The 20,000-nt window shown below is 34.8% G+C and overlaps 2 protein-coding genes across 15 annotated transcripts in view; one reads left to right on the forward strand and one right to left on the reverse strand.

Moving 5' to 3' along the window:
- LOC125032482 (KICSTOR complex protein SZT2-like) overlaps positions 1-16,822 on the forward strand; it is an 82,648-nt gene extending 65,826 nt beyond the window's left edge. For 10 of the 13 annotated variants that reach the window (XM_047623630.1, XM_047623637.1, XM_047623636.1 and 7 more), the window contains 21 exons: positions 299-437; positions 767-1,092; positions 1,815-1,994; positions 2,369-2,476; positions 2,842-2,989; positions 3,175-3,319; positions 3,777-3,876; positions 4,073-4,317; positions 4,425-4,584; positions 4,956-5,015; positions 7,562-7,702; positions 10,191-10,407; positions 10,659-10,789; positions 11,471-11,664; positions 12,040-12,146; positions 12,269-12,455; positions 13,502-13,633; positions 13,992-14,061; positions 14,236-14,402; positions 14,608-14,713; positions 15,239-16,822. In XM_047623630.1, coding sequence (XP_047479586.1) covers positions 299-437; positions 767-1,092; positions 1,815-1,994; positions 2,369-2,476; positions 2,842-2,989; positions 3,175-3,319; positions 3,777-3,876; positions 4,073-4,317; positions 4,425-4,584; positions 4,956-5,015; positions 7,562-7,702; positions 10,191-10,407; positions 10,659-10,789; positions 11,471-11,664; positions 12,040-12,146; positions 12,269-12,455; positions 13,502-13,633; positions 13,992-14,061; positions 14,236-14,402; positions 14,608-14,713; positions 15,239-15,370 — 3,195 coding nt within the window. In that variant the 3' untranslated portion in view covers positions 15,371-16,822. Of the gene's footprint in view, positions 1-298; positions 438-766; positions 1,093-1,814; positions 1,995-2,368; positions 2,477-2,841; positions 2,990-3,174; positions 3,320-3,776; positions 3,877-4,072; positions 4,318-4,424; positions 4,585-4,955; positions 5,016-5,173; positions 5,691-7,561; positions 7,703-10,190; positions 10,408-10,658; positions 10,790-11,470; positions 11,665-12,039; positions 12,147-12,268; positions 12,456-13,501; positions 13,634-13,991; positions 14,062-14,235; positions 14,403-14,607; positions 14,714-15,238 lie in introns of those variants that run through there. The other 3 variants (XM_047623633.1, XM_047623641.1, XM_047623643.1) reach the window with 3 other exon arrangements.
- A 1,366-nt stretch (positions 16,823-18,188) lies between these two features.
- LOC125032484 (four-domain proteases inhibitor-like) overlaps positions 18,189-20,000 on the reverse strand; it is a 17,002-nt gene continuing 15,190 nt past the window's right edge. The window contains exons 4-5 of one of the 2 annotated variants that reach the window (XM_047623644.1): positions 19,757-19,909; positions 18,189-18,821 (exon numbers count right to left, since the gene is read on the reverse strand). In XM_047623644.1, the coding sequence (XP_047479600.1) occupies positions 18,664-18,821; positions 19,757-19,909 (311 nt within the window). In that variant the 3' untranslated portion in view covers positions 18,189-18,663. Of the gene's footprint in view, positions 18,822-19,756; positions 19,910-20,000 lie in introns of those variants that run through there. The other variant, XR_007115546.1, reaches the window with a different exon arrangement.

A 20,000-nucleotide genomic window follows, 5' to 3' on the forward strand; every position in this document is an offset into this window, starting at 1 on the left:
AAGTATGATAACATAAAATACATGCCATGCCCATCGGCAATGGGTTAATAGACATGCCTGCAAGTTTAAATGTCAAACAAAACTTGCAAAGAAGAGAAAGTATGTAGTGCATATATTATGTTTCATGAGCTGAAAATGTTACCACTTCCTATCCTGTCATGTCAACATTTCTGGAAGTAAAAGTCCTTTACTCGCATCTGTCCAGGAAAAAGAATGTCCATTAATTTGATTTACTTATTTATATTTTGTATTCATAATTTTTTTGTATGTATAGCACTCAAGAAATAAATACTTTCAGGTCCCACAGATTCTAAAGTCTGACTCAGGCACGGGGTATGAACATAATAACCTGATTGTCATTGGCCGCAACAATCAGCAGTGGTGGGCAACACTTTCAGAAGACAGTTTCAATGATTATTATGTGTCAACAGTGAAAGGTTTGTTCTCGATACAATAGGTGTTTTGATAAGTCTTTCTGTGTGCCATCTTTACAGTGATATGGATCAAAGTTGCCATGCTTGTGTTATAAATGTATTACAAACTTTCAGAAGAAATAGATGTTTCCTATCACCACTAGATAATGCTGCAGTGGCACTGATGCTTGCTGTGGCAGTTATCATCATGATGTGAAATTGGTTTTCTGACACAAATTTCTACATAATGAAGTGTATAACTGTAAAACATCTGGATTTTTTTATGTAGAGAATGATTTGAGCTATTAAATGGATATATAAGAAAGCAGCAATCCAATCTCATATAATTTCAGGTAGTAAAAACAGTCAGAGATACCCCCCGCTGGTCTTCTGGCCCAGGGGCAGGTATGCCAGTGGTGGTGAATCAAGTTTTACCAAGCTGGAAAGTTCAGCCAGTGGTCTTAGTACACCTGGCACAGCCCCGCCAACAGTGCCATCGTCATCCATACCAACAAGTACTGTGGCATCATCTACCATACCCATATCCGTTCCTGTGACTGTGCCTTCCACGCCTACCAGCCTTCCATCAGCTGCTGGTTCACTGTGGACCTGTGAAACAACAGACTCACTCTTCATTCCTCGGCAAAAGCTACTTTTGGCTACACTCTTTGGGCAAGAGGTATGATATGTATAAAAGTATTTTGCTCACATATGTTTCTAGTTTCTTTTAAGCATCAAGTCAGCAAGAGAGATTTATGGAAGAGTATTTTGTAAAATGATTTAGAAGCAAGAGAAAGTAGAATTTCATTGTATATTAGTATTATTAGAAGATAGGTATATTTCATTCACTTACAAGCTATATACTACTTTTTTCCTCCTGATTATCCTATGTTCAAGTATATATAATATATGACTATCTTTTCATTATTTTTGATCCAGCAGTAGCTTCTTTTTTCATACAGAATTCCATACTGTAGGCCATATCATAACTCCTACACAAAAACGGAAGCAACCGTTTTCGTCTGACTAATTACCATCTTAATCTTCTGCTACAGAGGATCTATACCTCTAGAATGTTGATTTCCTTCTTTCTTTCTCTCTCTTTTTTGATAAGTAAAATAGAAGTTCTTTTAAACACAAGTTAATATTCTAGAGTATTTAGATATAGTAGTCTTCCATACATAATTATAGTTCTTTAAAATAATATGATTTGTATGAGAATGCATGTGTGATTCCCACAGATGGCACCCTGTTTCTTTACATGAAGACGACATTTGCTACTTAGGTAGTATGATAGAGCCAGACATTTGCATTCAAAAAGTTCATATGGAAAAACAATAATTAATGGAATAAGTGGTAGTGTGACAGCACCTTAACATCTTATTTTCTTTCTTTACACAGCTTGTGATCTACACTTACAACTGGACAAAAGATCAGTGTGAATCTTTGCACACAGCGATGACTCAGCTGGCACATTGGTCCAATGCTCGCACACGTTTACTCTCTTCTGTCGTCCTCCAAAAGATTGGTTTATTTCACAACCAACCTTTCATTCGGAAGGCACAAGACAAGAAGAAAGAGGTATGCACAAACATAATTTGGAGAGGAATAGAGGGAAAAGATGGAGAGATTTGGAAGAGGAAGGCAATAAAATGAAGGTGGAGGAAAAGGTTGAGAAATTGGAGGAGAGTGGAGGGAAAAGCAAAGGATGGAGGGATGGGGAAAGGATTTTTTATGATAGGTTTCAAATGTCAGTTACACAAGTAAAAGAGTAATGAAGGCAGGGTAGCAGGTAATGGATCTTTATGGTATGAAACCCATTTAGCCATTATTCAAGATTTAATGGCCAAATTTACCCACAAATACAATACCCTCCTATTATAATAATTTTAAGATAGGTCATTCTTGAATCTTCACAGCAGAAGCGAAGTATTTCAGTCACATTTTATTTCCAGGATAACCCATATGTTGGCTCCCAGGGACATGTGGAAGCTCTGATAAAGTACCAGGCTCCAGGAAGAGACATGCTTGCAGCAACTGAGAGGGGCAACAGGAGGGTGCAGGTAAGTTTTGTGAAGGAAGTGTATGGCTAGAGATGTGCCTCAGCAGTGATTTATGTTTTAATGTCAGCTGTAGTGCAAGAATATTGATTGGTTAAGTAATGAAATGGAACACAACCAAAATATTGTTGTTTCCTTAACCATTTTACTTTTGATTTATTTTTTATCCATCTTTTCTGTTCATTTTATTTTACTTTTTGTGTATCTTGTCTTTGGAAACATCTCAACCTTTTTTTTATGCATCTCTGAGTGTCAGACTTTAATTAGAATAATAGATATATTAGAATTAATGATAAAGATAACAAATGGTCAGTTTCTTAAACATAGTATAAAAAGTTATTTTTTACTATTTTCATGGTATTTTCTAGGTGATATCAATGCCAAACTTGGGTGATGTGTACAGAGACAGTAGACCCCCTCGTCCACTGAAGAACTCACACTTTGGAAACTTCAAAGACTTGGAACTTCGTCATGGCACACAGCTGATAGAGATAAGACGCCTAAATGTGCAGAAAGGTAAATTGATCACTGTTAGTATTTGGTTTGAATATCATTTAGGTCTGATTCTTTCATTCACCTTGTCCTATGACATTTATTGTTATGTATTATTCTCTGTGCAATATATTTAGATTTTTATGATGAACTTTTCAAAATTGTCAGTCACCAGGGTTGACTCTTATGCTTTCATTTGTCTCTTTCAGAAAATCAGCGGAAAGTACTGTTGCAGACCATGGTTCAGGCACCAGGACATTCAAGTCCAGTTTTCAATGACAAGATATTAGCTCTCTATAAGCAGACTGCACGCATTGCTCATGTTTGTTATACACCTCTGCTTTTCCTGCCAAGGTATGTTGTAGAATGAATTGGTGATGACTGCTTCACTTTATTGTGTATAAGATCATATATTTAGCACTGTGTGTATTTATTTAAGTATAGATTAGGCATATAGTTAAACTTAAGGCTGGCCCTCAGAATAGTCACTCATATTTTTAGAAAAATGTTGGAGTTGTAACTGTTTTTACAGTAGGGACTTCCTTTTATCAAAATTAATTAGGTTCTTGCAAACTCCTTTGGTATATAAAAGAATGACCAGAAGTAAATTACCACCATGGCATTATATATTAGGACTCATCACACTGGGTATGGCTATAGGCGTCACAAAGTACTAGAGCGAGTCGAGGGGAAAGTTCTGCTACACATAGCGGACTCCCGGGCTAAATGGCAAGATGGCTGCCAGAAATCACCAAAACCAGTGACACCCAGAGATTTCTGACACCGTCATTGATGGGTTAATACATTTCAGGTGGCGCTGGCAGGTGGCAGCTACTCGAGATCACAGCCTGGCAGATCCGCAAGCTTCCTGTGATAGAGTTCTGCCTCTTGGAAGCAAAACTCCAGAACCAGTAAGTGCTTTATATGTTATATTATATATTATATACATATATTTTTTTTCTTTTTTTTTTCCCCCCTAAGGCTAGTAATACTTATATTATTTAGTTAATTATTCTCAAAATACACCTCATCTCATATTTACAGCATCTAGCTATGATTCACAAAAACTTTTTCAATTTCTCTGATATTCATATACATTTTCCACAGAGATCTCGCCATGACTCGGGTAACTCCATGAAGAGTGCCTCTGGTGCTGGGCCAACGGACCTGCGCCGTTCTTTGTCTCTGAAATCAAATGTTTCCAGCCCTGGGCAGCGGCGACGTAATGTCACCGGTGGAGATGACAAATGGCATGGTGCTCTGTGCTCTAGCTATCTGAAGGAGTATATACAATACCTACAGAGTTTAGGGTTTTTGACACTGAATGTTGCACATGCCCCACAGCAGAAAGGGTGAGACATATTTTGTTTTAGATACTTAAATGATATAATTATTTTCAAAATATGAATTTATCATAATGGTTTGTGTTACAAGTCTAAAATGTTCCTTGTTTTGATAGACGTAGTGGTGGAAGGGAAACAGAGGACAAGGTTTTCCGCACAAAGGGAGTTCGTTTCAGTGAACAGATAACAGCTGAGCCAAGTTATTTGCTGAAAAATGTCCTTGGAGGAACACTTCTGCTGGAGATTGCTTTTTGTGAGCCATATTTCTCAACCAAGGCAAGCAAGGAATTTTGTTTATTTTAGTATATATAGGTCCTTTCCAGTGTCAGATGTTTTGTGTTTGTGCAATGCCATAGAAATATATCAACATTTTTAAGCAAGTGCTCCATTTGGTATATAGAGAAAATATCAGGTTATAGTATAGTTTGTTGCCTGTTTAAAGGAACCTTTTGATATATATGAACATTGTATGATAAAAATTTACACACACAGAAACATACTTGTACGTAAATATTCACCACGTATATTTTATACATATAGTTGCACTTGTATTTTTCTTATTATTGTCATTAATATACCATAGACATGATGATGATACAGTAAGCAACAGTAAATATATAGTATTAAAAAGCTCATTTCAATTATAGCTTTACGTCCTGGAGTCTACTAGATTACAAGGGAAGAAATTCACAAGTCTTTCCTCTCAAGTAAGTGGTGTTTTTTTATGTATACCTTTTTCTCTTCTTTTATTTTTCCAAAAGAAAAATGCTTAGAGATGAATGTTGATATGTTTTATTTATTTAGTTCTTCCCAATAATAGTAGTTTTTAAATTGTAGTTATTGATGCATGTTGTAATATTTACAGGTAGTTTGGCATCGTCTTCAGATATGCAGTAGAATGAATAATACTGTCTTTTTCTTTTTCTCTCTTTTTCTGTATATTTAGGGCACTGCAACTGCACCATCCATTGTTTAGTTTCATCGTTGCCAAAATTACCGGGGTATTTAGCTTTGGAAGAAATATTGACTTTTTCATTTGTTGTCATATTCCTCTCCAGTGAATTAAAAAGATAATAAAATAAATAGATAAAGAATAGATAAAAAAATAAATATATAAATAAATGAATAAAAAAAAGAGAGAGAGGGAGAATTTTGGAAATTTCAACAGTAACTTGAGAGCATTTTCTCTTTTCTCCCAGTATTGATATGTCTGTGACTGATGACAATTTTTTTTTTTTACACAAACTGGAAGAACTCATTTAGTTCCTTGTCCAAATAATTTTCTTGTAGGATCAATTTGTTTTTGGAATATTCATGATTTTATTTGCTAAGATTATTTTTCTTTTTGACCAATTGGTCTAGCATAAAATTATTGGAGAAAAAAGTTATATAGAGCATTGTATATTTGAATTAATTTCATTGTTATTATCATCACATATTGTTCTTGTTATTATTATTATCATTATTATTATCATTATTATTATCATTGTTATTGTTATTATCATTATTACTATTATTATTATTATTATTATTATTATTATTATTATTATAGATATTATTAATGTTATTGATATTATTATGATTTTTATCAAAATTATAATCAACATAGCCATCATCATCAGTATTATCATTATCACTATCACCACTATCATTATTATTGTCATGAGTATTACCATTATGTTTATTGATTTTTTACGATAATAAGAAAAAAATCATAGCAAAACTGATAGTAACGATGACAGTAGTAGAATTAATGCAACGATGATACATGTTGTTGCACATACTTAAGCTTGGATATCTGTCTTCATTTACACTGGCTCTGTCATGCTCTTGTCGAGCCATTTTCTTTGCTACACATTTCTTTGTGTTTAGTATCTTTGATGTCATTATTTCTTGTTTTTAGTTTTTGCTTCTTTTTTTTTTTTTTTTTTTTTTTTTTTTTTTTTTTTTTTTTTCCTTAAACATTTCCAGCATTTTCTGTTGCTTGATTAATTAGACATGAGAAGTCACTAATACTCCCTGTAACTTCATGCTGGCTGTGTAAATTCTACTACCCTGTTGACCATTACAGTGATACCGTATCTAAAGTTTCGGACTCTCGTGTTTATGAATGAAAAGGAAAGCTTGATTATTTAGTATAGGTAATGTCTCTCTCTATCTCAGTATCCCTTTTTCTCTCTGTCTCTTTCTCTGTTTCTATGTCTTTGTTTCTCTCTCTCTCTCTCTCTCTCTCTCTCTCTCTCTCTCTCTCTCTCTCTCTCTCTCTCTCTCTCTCTCTCTCTCTCTCTCTCTCTTTCCCCCCCTCTCTCGCCCCCCCCTCTCTCTCCCCCCTCTCTCCCCCTCTCTCTCCCCCTCTCTCTCCCTCTCCATCCCTCCCTCCCTCCCTCTCACCCTCCCTCCTTCCTCCCTCCTTCCCTCCCTCCTCCCTCCCTCCCTCCCTCCCTCCCTCCCTCCCTCCCTCTCACCTTCCCTCCCTCTCACCCTCTCTCCCTCTCACCCTCTTTCCCTCTCACCTCTCTCCCTCTCTCCTTCTCTCCCTCCCTCCCTCCCTCCCTCTCTTTCTCTCTTTCTTTCTTTGTCTCTTTCTCTTGCTCTCTCCTTCTTTTTCTTCCTCTCTACCTACCCAGTGAAACACTGCATTATTATACTGCAACATATCAGTAAAAATTGCCAGATTATGATAGAGACATCATAAATTCTGCTTATATTGTTGTCTGTAGATTGTAGGATTCAATACTTTTTCCCTCCTGATCGTATGTTACGCTTACTTAGATGAAGCTTATAAGTATTATGAATTAGTTTCATAATTTTTGAAATATTTTAGATATGTACCACATTTTCTTAACTTGAAAAAATCTGTCTATTCTATAATTGCAGATTTCAGTTCTGCTCTTTTGTAATATTTAGATAGTCATCTTGCAAGCAGATATTCTGTATATCTCATATTATATGCAGTAATAATGTTCATGGAATGTACTACAAAGTTCACAAGCACTGTAGGTCAGTTCCTGGAAATGTTGCTAAGCCTCTGAAGGCACTTTAAAAATATCCAAATGCTTTAGTTAGGAACATTAAGCTTAGTATGATTTATATATCCTTAAGAAATGCTCATATGAATGAATTACAAAAAATAGATTGATATATCACAAGCAAAAAGTAGAAAGATATAAATGGTCAACAGCATATCATAAGTGGGGGTTGGGTTATGGGGATGAGTGGCACCAGAGTGTCATGTTGGAGGTAATGGTCACAGGTTTATTTTCATTATATGAAGAAAGAAGGATTATCAGGGATAGTGGTGAGAGGTCCACCCACAGCCCTGCAGCCCTCACCACGGTCCTCTGCGACACTTATCTTTCCTGAGGGGTGCCCTCCTGACCTGATAGAGGACAAAGTAAGCCATGCAGCTTATCGCACTTTGCTACATTGCTACCTCTGTGTCTGGTCTCTGCTTCATTCTGCTCTTACTGCTAACCGTCTTTTTCTTCTCAAGTAGTTTTGCTAAGAAGGTGGTGACCCTGTGTTGAGGAACAAACTATACTGGGATGTGTGATTATATATGATTTGACAGGTTCATTCGTGATGTTAATCCCTCCCCTTTTTTGTCCTCCTTGCTCACTAATCTCTCTCTCTCTCTCTCTCTCTCAATCTCTCGATCTCTTTCTCAATCTTTCTCTCAAACTCAATCATATCCTCTCTCTAAATATAAGAAAAACTAATAATGAAAAGGGGAGAGAGAGTGAGTTCCTAAAACCAGAAGCCATACCTGCCTCCCAGGGTCAGCTCACTAGTGTAAATATTCTGTGAGTCTTCAGACTGGCTCTGTATCCTGATCTTAACACTATTAAACTGAATTTCCTATATATTTATAGATAAATCCTCACAATAACTAACAACTTTTACCAAATAACGCATTTTAAAACAATAACATCCTCCCTTATAACGTTGATTATTCCCAGAGGGTTCGTATTTTTTACAGCTGCATTTACAGTACTTTTAGACAAGCTAGTACTGTATGATGCTGTCATGTTAGTATCATAGCTCTGAATAAGTGCAAGATATCGCAAGTCTATTGAATTATATTAGGCAGCATTATATAGGTGTGTGTCTTTGTACAGCTGAATTTTTGTCATTGCTGTTAGAATTTTGTTTTCCCCAAAGCTTAAGTTAATGTAAAGGGTATGAGCAGACATGTAAGTCTCTAATCAGCAGTGATGTAGCCATTGTGGAGTAAAGTCTTTTTATTCAATATTTTATGTCCGTATATATGTTGTGTGGGTGTGCGTGTGTGTGTGTGTTTGTGTGATTCTTTGTGTATGAATACAACTACCTATATGCTTCTGTGTAATATTTGTATTTGTTTGCAGTGGCTAGAATTCTTTAGAGGAGACTTTACAAGTGTAGATGCATACGCACACAGGCAAAGACATACACTACAGTTTCGTATGTATGTATATAGGGCTAATTGCAGATTTAATTTATTTGTGGATCTATTTTTTTTTTTTTTTTTATTTATTTTTTTTTTTTTTTTACTTTATACATGTGATATATTCAAGGGATGGGTACATAATATATACTTTTTTTTTCGTAAGAGATTTTACGAAAATATATTTTTTCCTCATATAAAACTGACATAGAAAAATCTCTTAGAAAAATCATAAGAGTAGTTTTTATTTTGTAAAGAAAAGAAAAGACATAATGTAATATAGACTTCCTCACATTCCTCTTGAGCTGATCTTATATGATGTTTTTTTGTTTGTTTGCTCTTTTGCAATGGATAATGTATAGTACTGATATTAGGAGAGATAAAGCTTTAATATATTGTAGAATAAGCTTATAATGCAATTAGAATTATTTTTCTGTCATAAATATTTATTGCATTTTATTTATCTCTTTATTGATTGCATTTATTTATTGATTGATTTACTTATTTATTTATCAAAGCATTAGCCCTTCACTTACTAATGATTGGTTCTAGAATGATCAGGAGAAATAAAGAGGGAGAACTTTGTTGTACAAATACATCTGCCTTTTATTCTATATTGTTGATTTATTTGTGTGTGTTCTCAGTGAGATTGTAACCTGTTTTTACATTCAGGTCAAACTAATGTGGGATGATGGATTATAAACTGTGTACATAGAAATCTGAGAATTTTCTTTGGGTCATGAATTAGGTATATCTGTTTTTATTTTCCTCCCCTTTTTTTTATATATATACCTGTGTGCTTTGTGGCTAATTGCTTTTTTTTTTCCACTGTACTGACCCCGTGGTAATAAAGCTTACCTTCTTGATTATCAGGGAAAAGATCCCCCCCTGAGTTATCCTTGAGCCATAGAAACTGCTGTCTTCTTTTCAGCTGTTTTCTAGAAAGACTGTTTTTTCTTTTGATAATAGTGGTAAATTGTATTGATTTTTGTATTAAGTTTTCAGGGGAATTATTAATACTAATATTAGATATGTACTAATGTTTGATTTTTGGTTTAACAACTTTACACTTATTGCTGAGGGCAATTACCTTCTTTGTGCCGTGTGTTAAATTTTTTTTTCTAAAGTTGACTTGAAAAGAAGCTGTTTGATATATATAATAAAACATTTTGTTACATATCTTGAGATCCTTTTTTTTCTCTTCGAACATCTATAGCCTTTTTGCCCAGAAGTCTCAGATCTTTGGAAGTAAAAAAAATAGTGCCAGAATTAACAGTAAGCTTGCTGCTTGAGACTAAAGATAAATTGTAATCTTCTCTGTTATGATGTTGACTTTATTTATATATCCTCTTCAGCAGTAAAGGTTAAATTATTTCAGGGAGATAAAGAGACAACTGGAGCTAGAAAATATAAATATAAACAGTGTAATATGCATCATCACTTCCCTGTGTTGCAGTTTGCCATCAATTTCTTCCTGGATGAAGTGGACAACGTGAAGGTGTTGTTGCACATGCATTCCTTCACCTACGACTTTCACCTGCGGGCTGTGTGTGCCTATGTTGCAGACCGCCAGCTCCTGTTCACACCAGGATACCATTTGTCTTCCTTTCTCTCCGATTTCATTAAGTATTACAACAAAGGACCAAACTTTGCAAGAAACCTCATATATTCAGGTTTGTACAAATATAAGTTTTCCTTTTAGCATTGTCATAATAACTAATAGTTGTGATGTACAGTTTTATTGTGTTAGAAGTTGATTACAAATACCGTTGGCAACATAAAACTATATTAAAATTGATATAAGATCCAAAGAAGGAGATACCATTGGTGTGGTATTTCTGACAGTAAATTAGGAAAACTTTGATCTCTTTACAAGAATGTTTTCTTTCTTCAGCACAAATTTTTAATATGAAATCATCTTCAGGTGAATTGACCGTTGAGGACACTGGCTCTCCAGGTGAACAGTTGTATAATTATCTCTTGGCTCGTGAGAAGCAGTACAAGATGAGAGTCCTGCGAATGACACCTGTTATCCTAGATCCAACAGCAGACATGGTAAATTTAAACATGTCAAATGTTTCTTGCTGAAAAATTGATGAACATAAGGAAAAGATACTATGTAAATGCTTCAGGAAGTAGCTGTATACAGATTTGAATAATGGGATAAGTTTATTTTTGTGAAGTCAAGAAGAATTGTTTGTGAGGCATCTTAGTGTATATACAAGTACCTAAATCAAGATTTACATTTAGGTAAACATCCTCCCATCACCACAATTATGTTCCATTCTCGATAAGATTTACAGGCGTATGTTACATATATTTTAGAATACATTACAGTTATTTCATCCTAGATTTCTCCTAATTAAGTCCCCGGAAATTTTCGAATATCAGCATACTTTTAGTTTTGTGTAATCAGTTAAAAATCATTTAGAGAATTTCCTTCTTAATTTCTGAACTTTGTTGAATAATACTGTCACAGAATTTGTTGGCAAATCCAGTATCACAGTTTTTTATATAACATTTCATATTTCTCTGCAATTTAGTTAAAATGAGCTGTTGCAAGATGGTTTAGAATTAAAAGATTTGGATACTTTTAATAAGGTTATCCTCGTGCATGTGTCTTGTATTCTTAGAAATAGATGGCAAATAGAGTTACCATTTGGCCCCATAATCTGTATCTGATAAGCTATAAAACTTTATGAATAATTACAGAGCAATATTTAACCTGCTTTTCAGCAATATACAGAATTTGTCTTAGTCCACACAAAGACATGCCGTGTTCACTACAGTGATGCCAATGACCAGAGAGTTTCTGATGACTATGATGTTACTCTGCTGGTCTCCCACAACGCGACACTCGATGCCCAGTCCTCAGACCAGCAGCTGAATGTCCTGCATCTCAACTTCTATGTCATCTTAACCAGTAGACGGTATGATGGATGAAAATCTTAATCATGGGACTTGCTGTTTTGTTTTTCTTTTTCTAGCAAGGCCTTGCAAAGCATGTGTATATATGGGTCTTCCCCTAATAACTTAAAGGTTATTTTATTGATTTTCTTAACATGGTTTGGTACAAAAAGACTGAAGGCTATATCATTGATAAATTTATGTGAAAATCCCATATTAAGTTTTTCTTTCTTTCTTCTTTCTTTTTCTCTCTCTCTCTTTCTTTTTCTTATTCTTATTCTTCTTCCTCAAATTTTATAGCACTCACAAATTATACTACTAAGCATGGATGAATGTTCAAGAAATATTTATTATGAAAGTTGATTATTGAGGATACTTTTTCCATTCCCTCCCCTCAGAGAGATGTATCCAAATCGTATCCTTGAAAAGAAAATGGGCAAATTCCGCACAGTGTCAACAGCACCGTCACTTGGACACTGGAAGACTGCGACCTCTTCTCAACCAGGTACAGCTGATAGAGGCTAGGCTTAGTTTATTCATGTACATATTAATGGTTTCTTTTACTTTTTTTCTCTTCTTCTTATTTAAGGCTTGTAATTAGTGTCACACACATACCTCCCCTTTCAGAGAGCAGTAATGAGAGCGGGTCATGCACTCCCCCTGTAATGTCCGGCCAGGTCTTCACGGAGGCGGGGGGCCATCTCCAAGCTCCCCCGGGGATGCAGCCTCCCCCACCTGCCCTGTCTTCCTCCACCCACACCTCCACCACCTCAAGTGATCCGCCACCCCCTGTCAAGTCGTACATAGGGATCAGGTGAGGTTTCCGTGTCTGTTGGTGCGCGTGATGGAATGTAAGGTCAGTGTCAGCTGTGGCTTGTAGGACATCCTGATGCTGTTTTGGATTTCTTTGATTTGTTTTATGATCATTGTTTTGCAGTAGGGCTCAAAGATTATGTTATGGGGTTCATTTGGGTTATTCACATGAAGAAGTCTTTGACAGCTTTTGTAATTTTTCTCAAATCTGTAAAGTAATAAAAGAAAAAAAGGTCTATATTAAATAAGTAGGTGCTTTTTTGTTGTTGTTGTTTTTGTTAGATCATGCATTCGTTTTTATTTCAATGTCAAATACCTTGAGTAAATTGAAAGCCCAGGTTTAATTTTGGAGAAATAAAGATGTGTTTGAGCTAATCTGAATAATAGTTCTCACATACCGGTGCAAAGGTACAGGAAGGAAAGGAGAGGTTTTACTTGTACCAACTTCTTGGGAATGTTTTTGCATTTAACTCATTGCTGCTGAGAACATGTAATATCCAAGGCAGTTTTTTTGTTTTTTTTCTGTGAAATGTGTTTATGCATAGATGGCTCCACAAGTATTCAGAAACCAAGGAGTTAGGTAGTAGGCCTATATAACCACATCTGATTTCCTCTTTCCTGGGTTTTTGGGAAAACTGCTTGTTTCTGATACTGTTATTATTATTACTATTATTGTTATTGACAGTATACTCATTAGTGTTATCAACAATACTAATAGCAATATCAGATGAAAGAGAATATTTACAAAAGTCAAGAAAAGGGTAAACAGTTAGTAGGTAGGACTGATGATAGACTCTTCAGTGACTAAATGCTTTTAGGTTCAACTATGTATAAACATAGTTAATAAACTGAACTCATGGAATGTACATATATACCATTCCAGGCAGTAATGAGTTATTATTGGACATATATAAGTAATAACTTTGTTTCAATAATCTTATTATTTTTATGATTACTTGCTTCTACATTTTAATTATATATTTTGATGCTGATTGTTGAATTTCTATTTTAATGTGGGATTTAATATTTAATACTTTGACATTCCAGGCTGGAGAGTGTGAATTACCTTGGCTACTACACAGTATATGAAGAGACAATGCAGAAAACACTCCTGAATCAAGCTGAAGAAGCGAGGACTCGTATCCAGCATATCTTCAATCAAGCAAAGATACATTGCAGGTAGATATTTTTTTGATTATTATTATTTTTATTATTGTAGTTGTTGTTATTATAATTTTTACTACTACTACTACTATTGTTATGTTTATTATGTTTCTTTCCATCATGTATTGTGAAAGTGTAGATAATAGAGTGAGAGTGAATGAGTGAGTGGGTGAGAGAGAGAGACAGAGACAGCAAGAGTGAGTGAGTGTTAAAGTCTTAAATTGTGAGAGTATATGAGTAAATGTGTGAGTGTAAGTGTGTATGAGTGAAGGAGTGTATAAATTCATATGTTATACAAATTAGATTTGGATACTTTTTAAGCATGTAAGTATATATTTATGTATGATTAATGAATATTAATAATTTCTTTCAGACGTGACTCTTTGTGGCAGAGATTGACAGCAAGTCTCCGAGATGAAGATAGGCAGAAGTTACCTAGCCAGGTTAGGTGTCAAACTGTCATTATCTCCTATTATTTATCAGTGAAGATTTGACTGTCAAAATAGCAAACACCTTTATTATATACAGATATATGAAAAAGCAGAAAATGCATCACATTTTGCATAGATCACCGCAAAGAATTGTTTCCTTAGATTTATACGGTTTTCTTCTTTCAGGCTCTCGGTGGTTTGAGTTTTAGGGAGCTCAGCGAACTGTTGAGTTTAGTGCGAGTTGAGCCTTTGAGTTCAGTTGATCCACAGTTACTGCCTCTTATCACGAAGCCACTCCAGTGGTATCAGACCTTGACTAGAGTGTTGCAAGCAAAGTACCAGGAAAGACACAGGTAAAGCTTTAATTTTACTTACCTTACTCCAGTATAAGAATGATTTTGTTGTGTTCTAGCCAGAAATGAGGTTATTTATTTGTAGTCTAATCTCTCAAAGTTTATTAATATGTGAAAATATATTAGTATGTAATGATATATAGGTATTTACTTTACATTATGCATATTATAAAGCTTTATAATGCTTCACTCTTACTTGGCTTAGGAGTTTAACCTCAAGCGATGGCAACGTTCAACACAACGTTATCTTGAGTCCTTCGTGTCCAGATGCCTTCATGATGCTCTCGGTTGACCTCTACAAGCAGAAAGCTGTAAGTTGAGTTTACGTCCTAGAATTTGGCTCTAAGAAGTGTATTTCTCTGTTTGCCATTTTAGTACTTTTTTCAGTATTTAGAATTTTGTGATGTACAAATTCAGGGTGATGTACTGACTTAATTCTCTCTCTCTCTAGCCTTTTCTCTCTCTCTCTCTCTCTTTCTCTCTTCTCTCTCTCTTTCTCTCTCTTTCTCTCTCTTTCTCTCTCTTTCTCTCTCTCTCTCTCTCTCTCTCTCTCTCTCTCTCTCTCTCTCTCTCTCTCTCTCTCTCTCTCTCTCTCTCTCTCTCTCTCTCTCTCTCTCTCTCTCTCTCTCTCTCTCTCTCTCATTCTCTCTCTCTTTTTCTTTTTTTTCTTTCTTTCTTTTTCTCCAATATATAGGATTTGTGATGATTGTACATAAATGCAGCTTTGGTAGTATGCAAATTCAAAAATGTAATTTACCATCTTTTAATTCTTCCTTTTCTTTATCATCACAAATTCATTCTCGTTTTTATTCAAGTGTTTATTATTCCTTGTTTAGGACTTGTGTTGCGTTAACAAGCAGCTGAAGGGGGAGAGCTCAGAGCCGATTATCCGAGACAACCGGATACAAGTTCTCGTGCAAGATTTCGTCAACGCTTGCTGTTTCCATCTGTGGTGTGGATTGTTATAATTATCCTCCAGTCATTATTCGTTGTCATTATGTTGAATGTGTTGTATTTATTCTGAGGGATTATGAGGTTGATTTTAGTATGGATTAATTGCTCTTATTTTTTATTTTTATTATTATTTTTTTATGAACAGTTGTGAAATAATAGGCTTAATCTTGATAGTGATAGAGGTAGAATTTTATCAGAGAATCTATTTTTCTATCAATTTAATTGTAAAATTATAAAGAATTTTTTGTCTAGATTTTTTTTTTTTTTTTTTTTTTTTTCTTGTAAAGCTTTTAGTTTTTCATCGGGATTCTCTTGCATTACCTTGCAAACTTGTTGATATTTGCTTATTCCATTGAATATATGTAAAGGTTATATTGAACAACTAGTCAGTGTATAATTGCATTCTTAACTCAAATCATTGTCAGATTACGAAAATACTGAATGGACAGTATAGCAGCACTATTTTCTTATCTATTTTATGTTAATCAGCAGTATACATATGCATTATATATTTGTATTTGTATATAAGCACAATGAAAGCTGTTTACAGACAGCATAGAATTGTGTGGAAAATATTTGGTACGTAGATGTATTCTGTAAAATTGTGTTTGTTAAAGGAAGTGTATATAAAAAGGAAAATGTAATAAATTGCTCATATGTTACTCTTGTGTTATATATATTAAATGTCTGGAATGGTAAAAAGTACGGAATTTATATAATTGGAAAATTATGTGAATTGGGTTAAAGGAAGATCAGAATAAATGCTTGTGGGATTTCACCTGTTCCAAGCATATGGTGTATGCTTATGGTACATTAACTCTTCTCATAGCTTGGTTATATTTTTTTTTCTTTCTTTCTTCCTTTTTTTTTTCTTTCCAGTAACAATTTCAGTTCATTGGTGTATTTATAGAAACATTGTTTATGGCATGTTCTGTTCAGCCAACAAAGGTTTCAAAGCAGTGTTATAATGTTTATAAATAAACATAGGTGCTATTTCTTATATATATATATATATATATATATATATATATATATATATATATATATATATATATATATATAATATGTGAGACAGACAGTCAGACAGATGAGTGAGAGAAGGAGGGAGGACAGGGAAGTAGGGAGTGTAAACTAGCATATCTAGTACCATCTGGCATCTTTTCTCTAGCCTTACTGCCATGAAGAACTGTACCCCCACATCCCTATGCTTCCTTCTACCAACCTGGGCATTCTTCCATGTGTCTAGGTGGCTTCTTGCCCCACCCTTTCTGCTACCCCCACTCTAAGGCTCAGAGACCATTACAGCCACCTCACCTTTTGCTTTCCCCAAGGACTCCCCAGCCCCATTTCCAGCTTGTACTCATCACCTAGCATGACTGAGCAAAATCTATTTTGTTCTTCTTTTTGTTATAAAACTTGTAAATATTGCTTTGTGAATCATGATAAATATGTGTTTTATATTGTTACATGTGTTTTATATACTTTTTTCCATGCTTGAGAGATAACATTTTCAGCTTTTGATGCTCTACTGTCTAGAAACTATTTAACACCACCCCTTTTAAGATATACATTCTCTGGTGTGTAAAATGGGCAAAGGAGGGCTGGGGAATTACAGTCTTTAGGGATTATGTTTTACAGAATTTTAAAAGGTAGGCCATATTCCCAGACAATGGATGTAGGTGTATATATTCTTGTTTCTGGGTTATGTACATATTTGTACATGAAGAACTATGAAAAGCTTTTTCTTCTTCTTCTTTAAATATTTAGGGTAAAATCCAACAAGCAATGTCTATCCCATATTAATGAAACTTCCTTTTTTAAACAGAGACGTGAACATGATACATAACTATAACAGTAACAGACACCTCTACTCACTTCCTTTACCAAAGTTCCTTTTAATGAATGCATCTACATGTGCTTTATTGTTCCAAGAGCTCTATATTGTACATACTTAGCTTATACTGTTTTCACAAGGTATGCTTATCATGTTGCTAAAACAGCAGACCTCAGCAGATTTTGATTAGCACAAGAGGGAATAAGAAAAAATATCATAAAACTAACAGCTGAATAATTGAAACCAAACCTTCATCCTAGAACATGAAATACACAAAAACAGTAGGATTACCACAGAACAGATTGACAGGCTAAGGAAGTTGACAGAGGAAAGACTGCATCGCAGCCAGGGGAATCGTTGTAGAATGGATCTTTATTCCAAGAAGTTACAACAAAAATTACTGTTGTTAACTATGAAACCTTTTTTAAGTCTATTTTATTTTGTTAGATATATAAAACTCTCATATTTTAAGGGAGATTCATAATATTGAAGGAGTAAAAAGTATCCATGTTATAATATAACTTTTGAAAAGAAAGAGACCTGGATTGGAAAACTTCTTGTTATTCAAGAGTACCACATAAAAATGTGGGACTCAAATAAGGCCATGTTAACTCAAAGGTGCCAAGCAATCTCACTGTCTACTGTCATTTTCTTTTGTGAAATTTGTTTGCACATAGATGGCTCCACAAATCTTCAGCCACCAAGGAGCTAATACTGCTATTAAAATGTTATTAGCAGTACCAATACCAATACAATATAAAAAAGAATGTTTCCAAATATAATAAGGAAAAGGGTAAGCAGGTGAACTAGGTAGGACTAGTAATTGACTCCTTTGTGACTGAACACTAATAGAGCCATCATTGTGTAAAGATAATCAATACACAAAAGGACAATGGACATGGTATGAATTCTTTTCATCCCATCAACAGTGGGTTATATAACAAAATCATATTATACACATGTATTGGTAAAATAACTTTCAAAATAATACAACTGGATTTGCTCATTTTCTATAATTATTGTTTACATTTCCCCAGCCAATTAGCGCTGGTTAAAAACATCCAAAATTGCTTCTCTTTTTAAGTTATATTTTATATGTAAGATACACAAACACATGTATTAGATTTTATTCCAAAATGCATTTCATATGATTTCATTTTCACAAGAATGCAGAATACATTTGTCTTTCAGTCATTAGAAAATTACTTGCATATTATGTTTAAAAAATTATTTGCATATTATATGTCTGCACTTGTAAAATGCTCATGCTCAAGCTCAATCAACCAAATTGTATATTTATCATTCATTGAAGGAAAATAAACATTACTCATATCCCCCAGATATATCACTAAACCCAAACTGCCTATTTCACAATATTTCACCCTCCTTTCTTTCTTTCTTCTCCTCTTCCTCTCTCTCTCTCTCTCTCTCTCTCCTCCTTTCCCTTCTCCTCCTATTTTCCTCTTCTTCACACTAACAACGTCCATCGTAAGCCTTGTTAACACGTACATTGGCACGGCAAGACAACACAATGAGATCACAGTGACTTCTGTAAGTTTTCCCGTCGTCACCGCATACTTCCTCCACTACATTTGGGCAAACTGTATCGCAACGTGCCCCTTGCTGCTCCTCTGTGGAAGATATTATTTTTATTAAGTATTACCAGAATAAGAATCCTTTTAATGTGAATGGCATATGTGATTACTTTGTACTGAAACTACCAGTGTTCAGTGAGCACTGTAACAACTATAAACTTCATATGCACTGCAATGAAAGTGTTAAGTAAATTCTAATCTTCATGCATATGCATTCTGACATTTGTTAATAAAAGAGCACAGATATAAAACTTTTGACCCAAAACTAAATGTTGGAATTTCTGATTTTTTTCAATCTGTTCTACTGCATGGTTCATGTTGAGCCATACTTTCTATGCTTTGAGTAAAATATCTTCAATTTTCCTTTGATCGGTGTTGGTTACTATCTGAGAATAAATTTCTTTGTGCCCATGCATTCTCACATGCTGGTATGGGTATGGCCAATATGAATTTGAAAAAAATGATTATTTCCTTATTTTGTAACAAGCAAATTTAAACTAAAGAGATTTAATGGATACCGAACAGAGACTACCATGAGTATCAGACTACGTTTTGTATCCGAATGACTAAATAACAGATAAAATGATTTATAAAATAAACATAAGAGGTAAAATGCCAAGTGGAAAAGCCCAACTGATATAAGTATGATTAATTTTATGCTTAATAGACACGGTATCGATTCACTTCACAAGGCTGATATACACCAGGCACTTACTCACCAGTAGCAAGGAAGTCTAGAATTGGAAACACCATCTAATTCATTGCCAGCTGATCCCACCGCTTGTGTAATTAAGGCATTTATGATATTATATCTGTCTACCTACATATCTATCATCTATTTCTCCATCTACTTACCTCCTTTCGATTTTTCCACCTACCCATCTACCCGCCCATCTACATGTAACTATTAACACATCTACCCTCATATAAACGGACATCCAAGCGACGTCTAAGCACAGGTCTGAACTTACGGCATGGTCCATTATTGAGCTTTATCAGACTGGTCTTCGTGCAAGCGGTGGCCTCAAGTTCGCACTGATTGCGGTACGTCCGGCCGTCGCTGCCACAGACCGCGTTGATGGACTTGTCGCAAGCTAAGTCGCATTTGGTGTCCCGCCGATTGGCTGCAAAAGGGCATTAGCTTTAGTTGTGATATTCGAGAAGAGTTATTGTCATGCAGAATCCTGAGTCTGGGTTGAACTATCTTCTTTTTTC

This window comes from Penaeus chinensis, chromosome 14 (assembly GCF_019202785.1).
Source record: "Penaeus chinensis breed Huanghai No. 1 chromosome 14, ASM1920278v2, whole genome shotgun sequence".
In the NCBI taxonomy this organism is placed as follows: Eukaryota; Metazoa; Arthropoda; class Malacostraca; order Decapoda; family Penaeidae; genus Penaeus; species Penaeus chinensis.